Genomic DNA, 18,036 nt, shown 5'->3' with positions numbered 1-18,036 from the left:
TTTAGTAGTTCAATTGTAGGAACTCCTAAATTAGGGAGCATAACGGTTACACTGTAGAATATCTGTCTTGAAATTTTCTCTTCATTTAATTTCATTGAGCAAAGGTAGAAAATTGAGATATCCAAGGTAGTGTGAGTCTCTTTAATTCTTTGAATTAGCCTTAAAAAAATTGTGTATTGGGATGATTTTTATTTTTTCCTCAAGTGGTAGATTGCTCTGGTCATCATAATATAACTTCTATTTTTAATACAATTATACCATACTGATGTATTCTAAAGAACAAGCTTACTGTAATACTTCTTGCTTTGCTTGTCAGTAAATGTGATCATCTGGAAAAAACTTTTTGATGTTCTAGGAAAGTTGTGACTAAGACTTAAGATATTTTTTTTCTTTTGTAATAATTTGTAGAACTGTTTATGTGTTGTCAGTACGTTTCCTTGCTTCCATCATTGACACCTTGAAACTTTGTTTTTATAACAGTTTTATTAAGATATAATTTACATAACATAAAATTCACCTTTTTAAAGTGTACCCATTCAGGGGTACCTGGGTGGCTCAGTCGGTTAAGCATCCGGTCATGATCTCATGGTTTGTGGGATCTCTCTCCCCTTCTCTCCCTCTCCCTCAACCTCTGTCCCTCCCTCCCTCTGTCCCTCCCTCTGTCCCTCCCTCTGTGCTCTCTTGTGTGCTCTCTCATTCTTTCTCTCTCTCTCAAAAATAAATACTTAATAAAAAAAAGTGTACCACTCCACGGTTTTTAGTATATTTAATAGAGTTGTGAACCATCACCACTAACCATTTTTAGAACACTTTCATCACCTCCCCAGAAATCTTCTGTAATAGTAGTTGCTCCTCTTTTCCCATCTTTCCAGCATCTGGCAGCCACTAATCTACTTTCTGTCATAGGATTTGCTTATTTGGCATGTGTTGTATGAATAGCATCATAAATTATGTGGTCTTTTGTGACGGTCTTCTTAGCATAATATTTTCTTTTGTTTTTCACTTAGCATAATATTTTCAAGGTTCATCCATATTGTAACTTGTGTGAGTAGTTCATTCCTTTTTTTTTTTTTGTGCCAATTGTATGGATTTATCACATTTTGTTTATCCATTCATCAATTGATGGACATTTGTTTCTACTTTTTTACTGTTATGGATAATGCTGCTATAAATGTTTATGTGTAACCTTATGGGTGAATGTGTACTTCCTGTTCTCTTGGGTACATACCTAGGAGTGGAATTGGTGTTGTATGGAGTTATATAAAGCTATATGGTAATTCTGTATTTAACTTTTTGAGGAACAGCCAAGCTTTTCCAAAGTGGCTGAAACATTTTATAATTTTATCAGTGTATAAGGAATCCAGTGTCTCCACTTCCTCACCAACATTCGTCATTGTCTTTTTTTTATTTTAGCAATCCTAATGGAGAACTGGTGTCTTGTGGTTTTATTTTTTTAATTTACTTTTTAAGGTTTTTAATTTTTATTTTAGAGGAAAGCATGTGTGCATGCATGCATGTGCACAAAGGAGGAGTAGAGGAGGGGGAAAGAGAAAATCTTAAGCAGGCTCCATGCTTAGCATGGAACCCGACACAGGGCTTGATCCCCTGACCCTAGGATCATGATCTGAGCCAAAATCAAGAGTCTCAGACGCTCAACCAGCTGAGCCACCCACGTGCCCCTCTTGTTAGGGTTTTAATTTGCATTTCCCTGATGACTAAAGTATTGAATACCTTTTTTGCATGTTTGGCCATTTGTGTATCTTTCATAAGATGTCTTTTCAAATCATTTACCCATTTTAATGGGGTTATAAATGCTCATTATATGTTCTGAATACAAGTTGCTATCAGATACATGATTTGCAGGTATTTTCTCTCATTTTGTGGTTGTCTTTTCACTTTCTTGATAGTCATCCACTGAAGCACAGGGTTTTGATTTTGATGAGATCCAGTTTATCTTTTTTCTTTTGCTGTTTGTGCTTTTGTTGTCCTAAGAAGCCATTATTTAACCCATGTCTCAAAGACATATCCTATATCCTAAGAATTTTATAGCATTGATTTTGGGTTAATTTTTGTATATAGTGTGAAAAAAGGATCCAACTTCATTCTTTGCATGTAGATATCCAGTTGTCCCAGCATCATTTGTTGAAGAGATTATTCTTTCCTCATTGAATTGTTTTGGCACTCTTGTCAAAAATAATTGGCCATAAATGTAAAGGTTTATTTATGAATTGCCAGTTTTGTTCCATTGATCTATATGCTTGTCCTTATGCCAACACTATACTGTCTTGATTACCGTGGCTTTGTATTAAGTTTTAAAACTAGGAAGTTTAAGGTCCCAACTTTTTTCACTTACAACATTTGGCTATTCTGGGTCTCTTGCATTTCCATATGAATTTTAGAGTCAGCTAGTCAGTTTTACAAAAAAGGCAGCTGTAAGCAGTAAAGATGAATAAATATTTTTCTTTCTTAAGATATGCCTAAATTACTATCTTTACCTCTTAACATATTTCCCTTGTTCCCGTTTCATGTTACCTTTGTAATAGTTTTCATGTGTTTCATTTTGCAGCCACTACTCATGTTGTTACCACTTCAGGTCTGTTCACTCAGTATAGTCTCCCTGGCTAGCAAAGTAACCTTTTCTCCTACACTTGTCATTTTCCCACTTGGAAAGTACATAATTCTATGCTTGCTCTGGAAGGAGCAGGAAGAGGGAGTAGCTTTCAGGAGTAACAAGCACTTTCATGAAAGAGCAAAGTTTCCTTTTTGGCCTAAGCACATCATTTCCGATAGGAAGGAAGATGCATATGTTTCAGTTAAAGCAGAAGTGCGATTTCACTTTGGGAAACTTGAGGGTGATATTCAGAATATGGTTCTTTGTTTTTTCTGGATGGAAATCACAAGTAAAATGTGGGCATTTACTTCTGGGTCATTTTGATATTTGCATATATTAATTGTAGCAAATGCTCTGAATTTAAGGGTGGCATTTTAGTATCTGAAAGGGATTTTAATACATTGGGATATATGGTAATCAGTCCATGAGATTAAATGGCAGATCCTTATGACATTCATACACAGTCAGTGCAGTGACTAGATACAGGAAATAGGAAAGGCGACTCAAAGTGAAGATCGCAAATTTCTGATACCTTATGTGTAGAAATTGGAATCCTACAAAAGAAGAGGTACTCTTTAGCTGCCTGGTATTAACACATGTCACCAACTCTGATAATTCTAGAAATCCCGAGGGTTTTTTCCCTTGATTTATTGATCCTGGCTCTTGACGCTGCCAGTCTCTAAACTTCAGATGAGTTCATCCTGAACACTTTTTGTGTATTCTTCATATAATTCTTTGTGCTTAATATTAGTCTGGGATTTGAACATTTTTCACCCAGAAGTGCAAATAGGAATGTATCTGCTTTATAAGATTTTCATATTTTACACACAGTGTTGCATTAAAAGCTAGCTTCAAGGAGCAGAAGATAGTCTTTTTAACAAATGATGCTGTTCATGTGGACATGGACATGCAAAAAAGAGGCGGAGGGGAAGGATCTAAGTACACACTTTATATGTCTCACAAAAATTAACCCAAAATGTATCACTGACCTAAATGTGAAACACAGAACTCTTAGAAGATAACATGGGAGAAAATCTAGATGACTCTTGTGTTTGGTGATGATTTTTTAGATACAGCACCAAAGATGTGACAATACATTCAAAAAAATGAATTGATAAGCTGGGCTTCATTAAAATTAAAAGTTTCTGCTTTGTGAAAAATCCTGTCAAGAGAATGTGAAGACAAGCTGGGAGAAAATATTTGTAGAAGACATTTAAAAAAGGACTATTATCCAAAATACACAAAGAATCCTTAAAATTCAACAATAAGAAAACAACCTAATTAAAAAAATGAACCAAAGACTTAATAGGGATCTCACCAAAGAGATATACAGTTGGCAGATAAACATACGAAAAAATGCTTCATATCATAAGTCATCAGGGAAATGCAAATGTAGAGATACCACTATAAAACTTTTGGATTGGCCAAAATCCAGAGCACTGAACACCAAATGCTGATGAGGATATGAAGCAAAGGGAACTCTCATCCAGTGCTGGTGGGAATGCAAAATGGTGCAGCCACTTTGGAAGATGGTTTGATGGTTTCTTAAAAAACTCCAAATCCTCTTTGGGAGGTTCTCGGGCCACATGGGGAGAAGTGGTTCCACTGCTGGAAGGACATTTGGTAGAGGCTGTAAGGCCACCTGGGCCCAGCAGACCCCAGAGAACGGCCACATTCGCTGGTGCTGGAACAAGGTTGTTAGGGGTGAAACCAGATGTGTGTTGTGATTTTCATAATCCCTGAGACGCTGCTGCTACAGTCTCGTGAACTTTTTCTGGGGCGGGCTGGCACCCGGTGGTTGCTCAGTGAGACCCTTCACAGAGGGGTGGAGCGGGTCAAAGCCACAGTCCCTCAGAAGTGGGGGGCTGGGGAAGGCAGCTGCATCTGAGACAAAACTCGGGAGGGAGGTGCTGCCTGGGGCCTGGTCATGGACGGCGTGGAAACGGCGAGTGGATGGAAGCTGAAGATGAAGGATAGGTGCGTGATTGCTAATCGGGGAGAACAGAGTTCCGATACTAGAGACTGGGTATCTGGGTGACCCCATTTTCACCGCTCCTGAGCATGCATATACGCACCTACAAGTGCCACAACAATCCACCCCTGTAGGCTAGCAGCGCTATCTAGTGGAGAATGGAGCCTTTAAACTAAGCCCTGCCTAACTGAGCCAACCTCCCTCTTCAAGAACACAAGTCTCACCACTTGCTTAGCTTATGGACTATAAAGTGCTCCATAGTTTGACTTTTAGGGGAAAACGAAGTAATTTCAGTTGTATTTCAGTCTATTACCTGGTCCAACTATTCAATTTTCTTTCTTTCCTTTTTTTTTTTTTTTTTTGCTCTTTTTTGTTTTCTTTTTCTTGAATACAGAGAGAGAAAAACTTCATTTTTATTTTAAAATTTTATTAAAAATATTTTTAATTTTTTTCTTTATTTTTTACTTTTGTGTAAATGTTTTCAAATTGTTTTACTTCCATCATTTCATTTTCGTCTACTTCAGTGTATTCATTTTTTCAAATTTTCAGATGATTTCCTTTTTTTTAAATTTTTTCCCCCTTTTTTTCTCTAATCTGTCAAGCCACTTTCAACACCCAGACCAAAACACACCTAGGATCTAACATCATTTATTCGATTATTTTTTTTGTGTGTGTATGTGTGTGTGTTTAATTTTTAAATTTTAATATTTTTTTAATTTTAATTTTTTTAATTTTAATATTTCCTACCTTATTAATTCCTTTTCTCCCTTCAAAATGATGAAACAAAGGAATTCACCCCAAAAGAACAGGAAGAAACGACAGCCAGGGACTTAACCAACACAGATACAAGCAAGATGTCTGAACCAGAATTTAGAATCACAATAAGAAGAATACTAGCTGGAGTCAAAAATAGATTAGAATCTCTTTCTGTGGAGATAAAAGAAGTAAAAGCTAGTCAGGATGAAATAAAAAATGCTATAAGTGAGCTGCAATCTCAAATGGGTGCTGCGGCCACAAGGATGGCTGAGGCAGAACAGAGAATCAGCGATATAGAGGACAAACTTAGAATAATGAAGCAGAAAAAAAGAGGGAGATTAAGGCAAAAGAGCACGATTTAAGAATTTGAGAAATCAGTGACTCGTTAAAAAGAACAACATCAGAATTATAGGGGTCCCAGAAGAGTAAGAGAGAGAAATAGGGGTAGAATGGTTATGTGAACAAATCATAGCGGAAAGCTTTCCTAATCTGGGGAAAGACACAGACATCAAAATCCAGGAAGCACAGAGGACTCCCGTTAGATTCAACAAAAACCGACCATCAACAAGGCATATCACAAAATACTCAGGCAAGGAGAGAATCATGAAAGCAGCAAGGGAAAAGAAGTCCTTAACCTACAAGGGAATACAGATCAGGTTTGCAGCAGACCTATCCACAGAAAGTTGGTAGGCCAGGAAAGAGTGGCAGAATATATTCAGTGTGTTGAATCAGAGAAATATGCAGCCAAGAATTCTTTATCCAGCAAGGCTGTCATTGAAAACAGAAGGAGAGATAAAAAGTTGCCCAAACAAAAATTAAAGGAGTTTGTGACCACTAAACCAGCCCTGCAAGAAATTTGAAGGGGAACTCTCTGAGGGGAGAAAAGATGAATGAATGAATGAATGAACGAATGAATGAATGAATATCAAAAGCAACAAAGATTAGAAAGGACCAGAGAACACCACCAGAAACTCCAACTCTACAAGCAACATGATGGCAATAAATTCATATCTTTCAGTACTCACTCTAAAGTCAGTGGAGTAAATGCTCCAAAAAACTCCGCATCCTCTTACCATATGATCCAGCAATCACACTCTGTCGTTATTTACTCAAAAGAGTTGAAAACATGTCCACACAAAAGCCTGCACACAGATGTTCCTAGCAGTTTTATTCATAATTATCAGAAATTGGAAATAACCAAGATGTCCTTTGGTAAGTGAAAGGATGGATAAACTGTAGTATATGCAGACAATGAATATTACTCAGTGTGAAAATGAAATAAGCCATCAAGCCAGGAAAGACATGAAGAAACTTAAGTGAAAGAAGCCAGTCTGAAAAGGTTGTCTACTGTTTAATTCTAACTGTATGACATTGCAGTAAAGGCAGAATTTTGGAGACAGTAAAAAGATGAGTGGCTGTTAAGGTTTAGGGGGTAAGGAGGGATAAAAGGTGGAGCACAGGAGGTTTTTAGGGCCGTGAAACTACTCTATGATGCTGTAATGGTGGATACGTGTCATATACATTCATCAGACCCGTAGAATGTACAAACCAAGAGGGAACCCTAATGTAAACTGGACTTGGGTTGATAATGATGTTTCAGTGTAGGTTCAGCAATTGTAACAAATATACCTACTCCTGTGGGTGGAGGATGTTGATAACAAGGGAGGCTGTGCATGGGTAGGGACAGGAAGTATTTGGGAAATCTCTGTACATTCTGCTTAATCTTTCTGTGAACCTAAAACTGCTCTAAAAATTAAAGTATTTAAAAAAAATAGCTCTATCTGAAATGGAAAAAAATACCTTGCATGATGAGACGTAAATCTTTACATTTCATGGGATGCCCTTTATTTCCTCTGAAAGAAATGGGATGGTTTCTTAGTTATTGGGATAGGTTTTGCAGAGACATTCCCTCTCGCTCTTTTCTGAGGAGTACAGCTTCTGATATGAATGAGCCATCTCATGTGAACTTAATCCTACAGGTGGAGTTTGACCAGAATCGGAGTATACTGGTAATATAGGCATAGGAATGATCACTTTGCCTGTTATTTTTGTTCTATGTATTATGAATTTAGCAGTCATGGTTACTGGAAACATAATGATACTAATTATAACTAATTCAGTGACTCTACTGGAGTTTTGAGCCCCTCCTCCCTGTTATTTTAACAGAATAATACCAATAAGAATAGCTAACATTGGGGCGCCTGGATGGTTTCATCGGTTAATGTCTGAACTTGGCTCAGTTCATGATCTCTGTTTACGAGTTTGAGCCCTGCATTGGGCTCTGTGCTGACAGTTCAGAGCCTGGAGCCTGCTTCAGATTCTGGGTCTCCCCGTCTCTCTGCCCCTCCCCTGCTCATGCTGTATCTTTCCATCTCTCAAGAATAAACGTTAAAATAGCTAATATTTATCAATTATAAATAGCAAGTGACAAGTACTCCACATGGATTATTTCTTTTACTTCTCATATTATGAGATAGGTATATATACTGTCCACATCTTTTAGATAGAGAAACTGAAGCTTAGGTTAAGCAGATTATCAGAGGATACATAGAAAGTGAATAATCCAGACAGTGTTCGAACTCAGGCAGTTGTGGCTCCAGAATTGGTGGGCTTTAACTGTTAAGCTGTAGTTCCTCCTTTAGCAGTGCTTAACATTGATCTCCTAACTCTTTGAGAAACGTTGTATTTCAGTTATCCTTAGTTTCACTATTTGATGAACTAAAATTCTAATTCAATTAACTGGATTTTCAAGCTTTTAATAATAAAAGGAAAAACCCTATGTTCTGTATGTGTCCTAATGGCTTCCTAGAAATTGGTAGCCAAAACTTATTTTAAAATGGTCGAAGGAACTAGGGTGTTCAGCTTAGGAAGAGGATTCAAAGTGAAAGTCTGGTTGGCACAAAAATTATACCTTTGTGAAGCTGAAAGACAGAACTTGGACCAGAGGGTGAAATTTGTGGGGAAGTCCATATTGGCTTAATTCTAAGGAACAATGGGCAGTATCTGCAGTACTGGAAAATAAATAGAATTACTTTTTTTTTTCTTTTTTTTTTTTTTTAAGTAGGCTCCATGCCCAGCGTGGAACACAATGCTGGGCTTGAACTCATGACCCTGAGATCAAGACCTGAGCTGAGATCAAGAGTCAGCCACTTAACAGACTGAGTCACACAGGCACCGCGAAATAGAATTACTTTTAAGGAAGGTTAGTTAGTTCCCTTGCACGAGTAATGAACAATTAAAACTAGCCAACTTTGCCCAGAGTACTGTAAATGTTCAAGCTGTATGTTATGGTGACTAGGCTCCAAAACATAAAGTCTGTCTTCCAACTCTGATTAGATCTGTTTGGCTTATTTGAGGCACATTGCATAGGCTATCTACTGAAAGGATTGAAGATCTTAACTTTATTTATTTATGTTTGTTTGTTTATTTCTGAGACAGAGACAGAGCATGAGTGGGGCAGGGGCAGAGAGCGAGGTTCAAACCCACAAACCATGAGATCGTGACCTGAGCCGAAGTTGGTCGCTCAGCCGGCTGAGCCACCCAGGTGCCCCGAAGATCTTAACTTTAAAAGTAATATACAAAGGTTTTATGACCTTGAGAAATTTGACAACCATTATTTTATAGTAAACATAAGCTTTTTCTCTACTAAAACAAAGTACTGTTGAATTTTCTCTAGTTTGAGATAGTTGAATGATAATGAATTTTTGTGCAGAAGAGTATTATGATGGTGGCCAGTATTTTTGCAGTCTCTTTCTGTTGACACTATTGTATATGCCTAATTTTTACAGTTTGCCTAAAATGCCTAAATTTTACACAAAAGTGATACATGCCAGTTAGGAGTATTCAAGTCTGGAATTAACTTTGAAACAATGACTGACAAGTATCTTAGCTCTTAACTACTTTGCAGTTCATTTCAGATGTCTGAATTAGTTAATAATACATAAAATATTGGGAGGAAAGTGGGTCTTTGAGGGGCTGACTCCCTCATTCACTGCCATGTCCTTGTACACAGCACTGATTTGTGCTCATTTAATATTTGGTCAATCCATGGGAATACTTAATACGGTATCTGATCTAACAGGTTTTTTTCCTAAGAAAAAACTTGCCCTAGGGAAAAAATCATGTTATAAAAAGTTATTCAAAGAGGAAAACAATATTTATAAGGACTAGAATGTTTAAGAATGGAATAACATTTTAATCTGCAGGAATTAAGTAATACAGGAGTGTTTATTTTAATGTAAGTTAATATAAGTTTAGTCTGTTAAAAAAACCTGAACATCACCTGTCCAATCCAAAACCAGATTACATCCCTAACTTTTGCTTCGGTGGTCTTTCTTTGTTACAGATTATCTTTCTTATCTCCAGTCAGCACGGTCATTAGCACCTTTTTACTTGTTCTTATTTTTATCACCAACAGTTATGGGAGCAAAAAGAACCATAGATAAGGCAGTTGCCTCAAACATGTTTTTATTTATTTGAATAGCATCAGTTTCTTGATTCTAAATAACATTAGAGTTAATGGGTAATGTAAATTATATTTATTATTAAGCTGTCCTATTAGAATAAATGAGTTATGAAAACTTGAGGGGAAAAAATGCCTATTCCCTATAGACATTTAATCATGTGTATACCTTCACTTCCTGAATAAAATGGAAACAAGTGCAGTAAATAAAATCAATAATGAATATTAATTTCTCAATTGGGGGAAAAGATGTTTGCTTTCACATTTCTTCATATACATATGGCATCTTTCATAAATTTCTCATACCTTTTATTTTAGTCTTTATTCCTTTTTTTATTTGATTTTATATAACTTTTTATAGGAGCTTTATAATAATTTTAAGGAATTAGCCAACAAATTCATCTTAAACCCATAAGAATAGCAAATTAAGTTATAATTTATAAATGGTATTTTTGCAGATAGCAAATAAAATGGGAATATTTTCTTTCATAAAAATAAAGACCTTAGTCATTTCCTGATATTATAGTGATTATGAAATGAGTAAAACCTGGTGTGAAAGTAGTTGCTATTCTGTTTTAAAGGCAAGAGTAAATTAGGTCATAGATTTGAATGCATGTTTATGTATTATTAGATGGATTGGCCTATTTAGCTATTTGGTAAACACTGAGCATGTGCTGTATGCAGTCCTGGGTCTTATGTGAGAAGTTAGTTTCAAAGACAATGAAGACCTGTACCTCCTTGAACTTAGGGAATCTTTGTCTATTCTTCATGACTTAGGGTACTAATGACTTAGTAAAAGATAGGAAAAAAATCTTAAGTTTGCAAGTACTGTGACCAACATACCATACATGTGAGATCATTCAGATTTTAATTTCTAAATCTGGTATCAATGGAGGCTTTATAGGTAATCTTTGAAGGTTTAGGGCTGCTTATTAAGGTGTTTTTAATGACCTAGAAGTATTTGTTCTATACTTAAAGGAAGTGCAGCAGCCATTCTAGAGGACTGAAACAGGGGGAGTGCTCATGGAATAAGAGAAGGGGGAAGAGAGAAGAATGAAAGAGAAATCTGTTTCCTTGTAACTTTTTTCTTATGGAGGCTGTAGAGATCAGTATTTATCTGAAAGATAGCTCTGAGTTTGCTAGTCATAACAATGCTTTGGGCCTAATGACACTTAACTCTAGGATCCTTTTGCTGAAGTATCTAGAATGTGCTCTCTGCCATATGGCAGTCACTAACCACCTGTGGCTGTTTAAATTTAATCACATATAAATGTAAAATTCATTTGCATTAGCCACATTTCAGGTGCTTAATAGCTACATGTGGCTCATGATTGCCTCATTAGACAGCGTAGATAAAGAACGTTTCCATTTTCTTGGAAAGTTCTTTCGCATGGTACTAATCTAGACAACAAAGTTAATGAGAAAGATGTCAAAAGGGGTTTGGTTGTGTGGAGGAAATTAGTACATGATTGAAAAGAATATCTTCCTAGCTGGTGTTGAATGTGACAACACGAGTTGACATTGGAAACATTTCAGGCATTTAATTCTTCTTTAATTCTTTGCTCCCAAAGTAAAATAAAGAAATTCTGTAGTTTCACTTCAAGACTATAAAAATTGACATGTTTGGCTCTCAAGATGATTCTGAAAGTTAGAATTGTGAATTCCCATTTCTATCATACATTTGATTTCATTGGGTAATCTTTTAAGGCAGATAGTGGTTTAATAAGATCTTATTTCTTTGTTCTTGTAAATTGTTAAAGCCTCTGAAGTTTTGAGACTTTTTCACTGTTTAGGTTAATCCTTATATACCTCGCCAATCTCTCAATCCTCACTCAGCTTTAGAAAGCAGCAAATGAATGTTTTTATATTAGGAGGTAGTCTCTCTTTGGATCATTTCCCACTCCCTTTTATTTTATTTTTTAAGTTTATTTATTTATTTTGAGGGAGAGGGAGAGAGAGCATGAGTGAGGGAGGGGCAGAGAGAGAGGGAGAGAGAGAATCCCAAGCAGGCTCCGCACTATTAGCATGGAGCCAGATGTGGAGCTCAAACTCAAGAATTGTGAGGTCATGACCTGAGGTGAAATCAAGAGTCGGACACTTAACTGACTGAGCCACCCAGGTGCCTATCCCACTCCATTTTAGACATGTGAAATTAGGGAAAAGATATTTGTAACATGGCAATACTTTGTAAATAAATATATGGTAAAGATCAACAAAATCTTTTTCTTTTTTTCCCAAATGGAAATAACTATCATTTTTATTATATAATATACTAATTAGAAAAAAAAAAAACAGGCAATAGAAAAATTGTGAAAGCCCTCTCGATCTCAATGGAAGTCCTTCTAGTGTTTTACTGTCCAGTCTGATAATGGCTGCTGTTTAAGGTATGTATGTCTTTTTACTGTATTAGTAGCTTAAAGCAGAAAACTGTGATCTCCATAAATATCAAAAAAGCATTTGATTGTATTTAACATCCATTTTTAGTAATTTAAAAATCTCTTAACTAAAATACTAATAGATAAAATATGACCGATCATATTAATAGATTTTTCTTACATTGAAATCTGTTTTCCTAACATGAACCTTCTTTGGTCATAGTATACTGCTATTTTAATATGTTACTTGATTCTTCTTTCTAATACTTGTTTATTTTTTTAATGTTTATTTTTGAGATCATGCGCATGAGCTGGGGAGGGGCAGAGAGAGAGAGGGAGACAGAGGATCTGAAGCAGGCTCTATGCTGACAGCAGAGAGCCGGATGCGAGAGGCTTGCACTCACAACCTGTGAGATCAATCATGACCTAAGCCGAAGTCGAGTGCTTCAACCAACTGAGCTACCCAGGCACCCCTATTGTTAATATTTATTTTAAAAATAGATTGGTGTATCTTTTTTTTTTTAATGTGTGTGTTGTCTTACCAGATTTTAGTATCCCTAAAAGAATTTAGAAACTGTCCTTAGTCTGTTTCCTGGAACAGTTTAAGAAGCCTGGTATTTATCTGTTCCTTTAAAGCATTCACCTGCTTGTTGGAGCCATGGTTATTTTGTAGGTTGTAATTGTTTACAGCTATCTTAAACTCTTCTATATAGGGGTTGGTTTATTCATAATTTTCAAAGTTATCTGCATAGAGTTACACACGTCTTTATGTCTTCTGTATGATTATGAATTCTTACATTCTTAATTTTGTTTTTTTAGACTAGCTAATGTTTTATGTATTTTATTTTTAACATTTTTATTTTTGGAGACAGAGTGCAAGCGGGGGAGGGCAGAGAGGGAGGGAGACACAGAATCTGAAGCAGGCTCCAGGCTCTGAATTGTCAGCACAGAGCCTGAAGTGGGGCTTGAACCCACAAATGATGAGATAATGACCTGAGCTTAAGTTGGACGCCTAACCGACTGAGCCACCCAGGCGCCCTTGTATTTATTTTATTTTTAAAGAACTAATTCTTTATTTTTGAGTAAGTTTTTCTATTGAGGTTCTTTATCATTATGAATTCCTCTCTATCCTAAAGGATTATTGATATCCAAGTGATTTTTTTCCTTAGATATGGTACTTTAAGTGAAAGAAGTAAAGTGGGAAGTGAAACTTGGGGGCTTGTCTGTGTATAAGCTTCCTACTTCTATAGAGTTGCAACACTTAACTATAATAGGTAGTTGCTTAAATAGAAATTATTAAGATTCCAGAATATTGTTGTGACTGATCAGTTACAGGCCATAGCTTTGCCTTCCTTTGCGTCATGGTTTTGTTGAAAGGGTATTTTGAAAGAATTAGTAGTGTGCAGTGTTGTTGTTGTTTAATAAAATTTCCCATTTAGAATCTTGGTATCCTCGGGTGGTATCTTTTAAACTTCATGTATAGTAAGTCAACACAAGCTTGCTTGCATAGGTCATATTTCTCTACTTAAGGATCTCCCTGGCTCACGTAAACTGAGTGGTAGGTGGGTTTTTTTTTTTTTTTAATCTTTATTTTTGAGAGAGAGAGATGGAGTGCAAACAGGGGAGGGGCAGAGAGAGAGGGAGACACAGAATCTGAAGCAGGCTTCAGTCTCTGAGCTGTCAGCACAGAGCCCCTTGTGGGGCTCGAACTCACAAACTGTGAGATCATGACCTGAGCCAAATTCACTCTACTGACTGAGCCACCCAGGTACCCTGGTCAGTGGGTTTTAATACCAATAATACTTTCTTTTTTTGGTCATTTTGTTTTATACTAGGTTATTTAGGAGTTCCATTTTCAGTCCTCAGTAGATGTTATGTTTTTCTCATATGCTTCTTCACTCATTAATTCATCCAGTTCTGAGGATTACTGAGTTATCTTGATCAGCCAACCATCTTCTTGATAAAATTTGTTCAAGTTCTGGATTTTCTTCAAGAGTTCATTAATTTCAGTTATTTCTCCTGGTAGAGGAGAATAGAGCTCTAGCAGCTTTCGCACATTTCATCTTGCTTGTTTAGTTTTGTCCCAGCTTCAGACAGACTACAGTAAACATCTCCCTAAGTTTCCCATACAAAATTGTTGATTCCACTGTCCCAGTACCCTTTTCAGTTGTTACCCATTCATGTCTGTCTATGAACTTATGCATGGAGAGCAAAGCAGAGCCTGTGAACAGTATCCAGACGGCACCCACCCTCCCCGATAACACTTTAGAACATCAAAAAATGTGGGAATATAAAACTAAGCTCTATTTAGTTAGTATTAATTGTTAAATTTTTATGTTTATTGAAATATTCTTTTTGTGTTAGTATCATATTTTATTATAAAATGTTTCTTTTATTTAAGACTAAATTTAAGTACTTGTCTTTCTTTGTAGGTATAAGCGTGTCTTTTCAGTTGGAACCCATGCGATTACTACATATAATCCCAATACCTTAGAAGTAACAAATCAGGTAATCATGTTAGAAGCTGTTAGGCATGTTTTGAACTCCATTTGAATTTTTTTTTTTCAACGTTTATTTATTTTTGGGACAGAGAGAGAGACAGAGCATGAACAGGGGAGGGGCAGAGAGAGAGGGAGACACAGAATCGGAAACAGGCTCCAGGCTCTGAGCCATCAGCCCAGAGCCCGGCGCGGGGCTCGAAGTCACAGACCGCGAGATCGTGACCTGGCTGAAGTCGGACGCTCAACCGACTGCGCCACCCAGGTGCCCCATTGAACTCCATTTGAATTTTAAAAGCCAGGATATGACCCATGATTTCCCTTTCTTGAAATCTGTACTTTAGGTTAGAAAAGTCAACTTTGAAGGAGATTGATATGCTTATATAATGCTTGGTACTCAGTACCAAAAATAAATAAATAAAAGCGGGTGGTGAAGAATGTGTTTATTTCTAGGCTCTAAGGAGTATAACTTTTTGATATGTTACTTTTGATTACCATCTCTTTTATGTGAAATTGGTACGTTAGTTCATTATAGTTCTAAAGGCGGTATTAATATTGTAATAAAGGTATACAGAAGTTGCAGTGCAGTAAATGGAAAATACTTGTCATGGAAGTAGGATTACTGTTTATAAAGGCAAGACTAGCTTGAATATGGATAAGTAAACATATTTATAATCTAGTTTATTTTTAATTCTAAATTAGACATGTTTTACAGATTCCTTTTTGTTGTTTTAGCAGATCTGCAGGTAATTATAAAATTTTATTCCTCACTTCTTTTCACTTGTATGTATTTTAATTGCTTTGGATTAATGTCAGTAATCATTAAAGTTGGAACACAGATGGGATTTTTTAATTGTTGTCCCTGATAACCGAAAACCTTAAAAAGAATTTGTGTTACAGAATTACTATAAGATGTGACACCTTCTAGACCTCTGTATTATTTTGTAATTTAATCGGTTATTGTGAAATTAAAGCAGGAAAAACAGTGTTGTATTTCACCATATTATAGCATCATTTGAGAGAATTTCTTTTTGTTAGTGGCCTTATGGAGACATTTGCAGCATCAGTCCCGTTGGGAAAGGACAAGGAACAGAATTCAACCTCACATTTCGTAAAGGCAGTGGAAAGAAGTCAGAAACTTTAAAATTTTCTACAGAGCACAGAACAGAACTTCTTACAGAAGCATTGGTAAGAACAGTTCCGTGTTAATAAGCTAAATTTCTCCTCTTTTTTTTTTTTTTAAATAGTTACGTTACAGTACAGATATTAATGTTTTGAGTCTCTGTGACCACAGTATTTTTTCTTATTGACTGTTAACTTGATTCGGTGAAACTTTCACTTTCTCTAATGGAAAGTCTGGAAAATCCAGATATGTTTGATAGTGTTTAGTCTTTTTAAGCACATATATAGAGCAAAGCAGTCGTGTGTTTAATCTATCTTGTTTTTTGGTGAAGTTCCACACATTTTGTATTGAACAGCCTTAAACTATATCTTCAGTAACATTTTTTTAATATCAAGGTTATCAAGTTGGGATTTTACATGTTTTGGATAGAAAGAACTGAACTGCAAATCTTCCTTACCAGTCTGTTGTCATAAGTTGTGATTATGTTTTCTCTTTCAGAGATTTAGAACTGATTTTTCAGAAGGAAAAATCACAGGAAGGGCAAGTATTTAGCATTTATTAATATCTATTTTTATTTGTTCTAATGTTGCCCATTATTATATAGAAATGCTTCTGTGGTCTGTGTGTTCCTTTTATGGCAAAGCTGAAGGGAAAAAAGGAATCATCATTAAATGTTGTCTGGTACTATGTGATGGATGAATGTAGTTTACCAGGAAACTCAGATATGAGGAATTAGATTTATGACTTAATGCTTATGACAGGGAAAAAAGTCTTCAGGCAGAACTATGGAGCAATAAAAACATTGCTGTTACCACTCAGGTACTTTTTATTCAATATTCTAAACAGCAATCGTAAGCAACACTGTGGATGATACCTGTTGGAATCTGCAGCAGTTGTTTTGTGTAGGATTTTTCTATTTCAGAGGCATTAAGGTTTTAAGAAGTTTGGGGTATATCAGAACTGTCTTATATGTGCCTGCACTGGATCTGGCTGCTAGTAAGGCTTTGCATGGTGCACTGACAGCTTTGGGGAAGTCATGGTTGCTTATTAGAATCTTCCTAACTTTCTCATGCATTCTGTAATCATGTTACAACAGCATTTAAACTAAATTGGAGACTTCTGAGGGGAGAAAATGGGAGTCCGTGCTTTTTTTTCACTCCCTTGAAATACTGAATTTCTTTCCATGAGAAGGTATTGGATTTATAACGGGCAAGGGGGCAGAATAATGCCTAAACTGATAGCACTGTTCAGAACTCTGGCTCTTCTGGTAAAAGGCAGGAATTGAATTCTGAGAAGCTGGCAGCACCGTCTCCCTGCCTTTTAAGCCCTCATTCTTTCTGTGGATGTTCTGCTAGTTTTAGCCTCCCAGAAGCTTCACTGATCTCAAGTCAAGCAAGTGACTGCTCAGGAGCCATTTAAAATAGATTAATGGCTGTTGGCAAGCTGCTTGTTTCTTGTTCCTCATGAGCCACAGTCACATTTCTATAAATTACAATTTCTTTCATGTTGGCAGTTGAGTTTTCCATATTCCTCATCTGTTTGGAAAACTGCTGCTTCCAAAAGCATACTTTAGATTTTGTTTATAAGTTTCCCTTTATATCAGTTAACTTCAGCAACTTAGTATGTTTCAGAACTTTGAGGTAGAAACAGTGTCTCTAAAGACAGTCCACTTAATTTTATATCAAGAATAAATGGTACCTTCTCCTCCCCCAGATTCTCTGCTGCTGAATACTCTTGCATAAATTGAATTTGACACTCAGGCCTTCAATTGAGATATACCTAAATTAGGTCTCTGAGTCTCTCTCAGCCTCTGCAATCCTGAAGGATAATGATGTGTTTCCATCAGCACATCTCATTATGGCCATTGATTATCACCTGGGAGGAATAGCCTGTCCTGCAGAGTGGGTTGGGGCACATGAACAAGCATAGTTTGGAAAAACACCACCATTTTCGTGGATTCCCTTCTGGAGAGGAGTGGCACTGCTCCATCCTTTAGTTCAGAGTCAAGGTTCTAAGCATATTCTTGGGTTAATGCAGGCCCTTTGTTCTGCAGAATTCCTTTTATGGAACTATAATGTGCATTATGTCATCGATCAGTAGTAGTGCTAAGGGGACTTGATGTCATATGATCCTGAGCCAAACTGAGGCTCATTGCTAGGTTCAGTGTTGGGGTGTTGTAGAGGTGTTTATTAATGCCCTTGTCGCTTTTCTAAACACCTACAAGAGAATTTCTCTCAGT

At 36.5% G+C, this 18,036-nt stretch overlaps 1 protein-coding gene across 2 annotated transcripts in view; it reads left to right on the top strand.

The window, feature by feature from the left end:
• The window catches only part of DNAJC13 (DnaJ heat shock protein family (Hsp40) member C13), a 125,207-nt gene that overhangs the window by 20,615 nt on the left and 86,556 nt on the right, over positions 1–18,036 (top strand). For both annotated transcript variants that reach the window (XM_043595399.1, XM_043595398.1), the window contains exons 3-5: positions 14,609–14,684; positions 15,713–15,862; positions 16,296–16,337. In XM_043595399.1, the coding sequence (XP_043451334.1) occupies positions 14,609–14,684; positions 15,713–15,862; positions 16,296–16,337 (268 nt within the window). The remainder of the gene's footprint in view (positions 1–14,608; positions 14,685–15,712; positions 15,863–16,295; positions 16,338–18,036) is intronic.

This window comes from Prionailurus bengalensis, chromosome C2 (assembly GCF_016509475.1).
Source record: "Prionailurus bengalensis isolate Pbe53 chromosome C2, Fcat_Pben_1.1_paternal_pri, whole genome shotgun sequence".
NCBI lineage: Eukaryota > Metazoa > Chordata > Mammalia > Carnivora > Felidae > Prionailurus > Prionailurus bengalensis.
The sequence above is the reverse complement of the archived record's forward strand: the minus strand, read 5'-3'. Positions and strand labels throughout refer to the sequence as shown.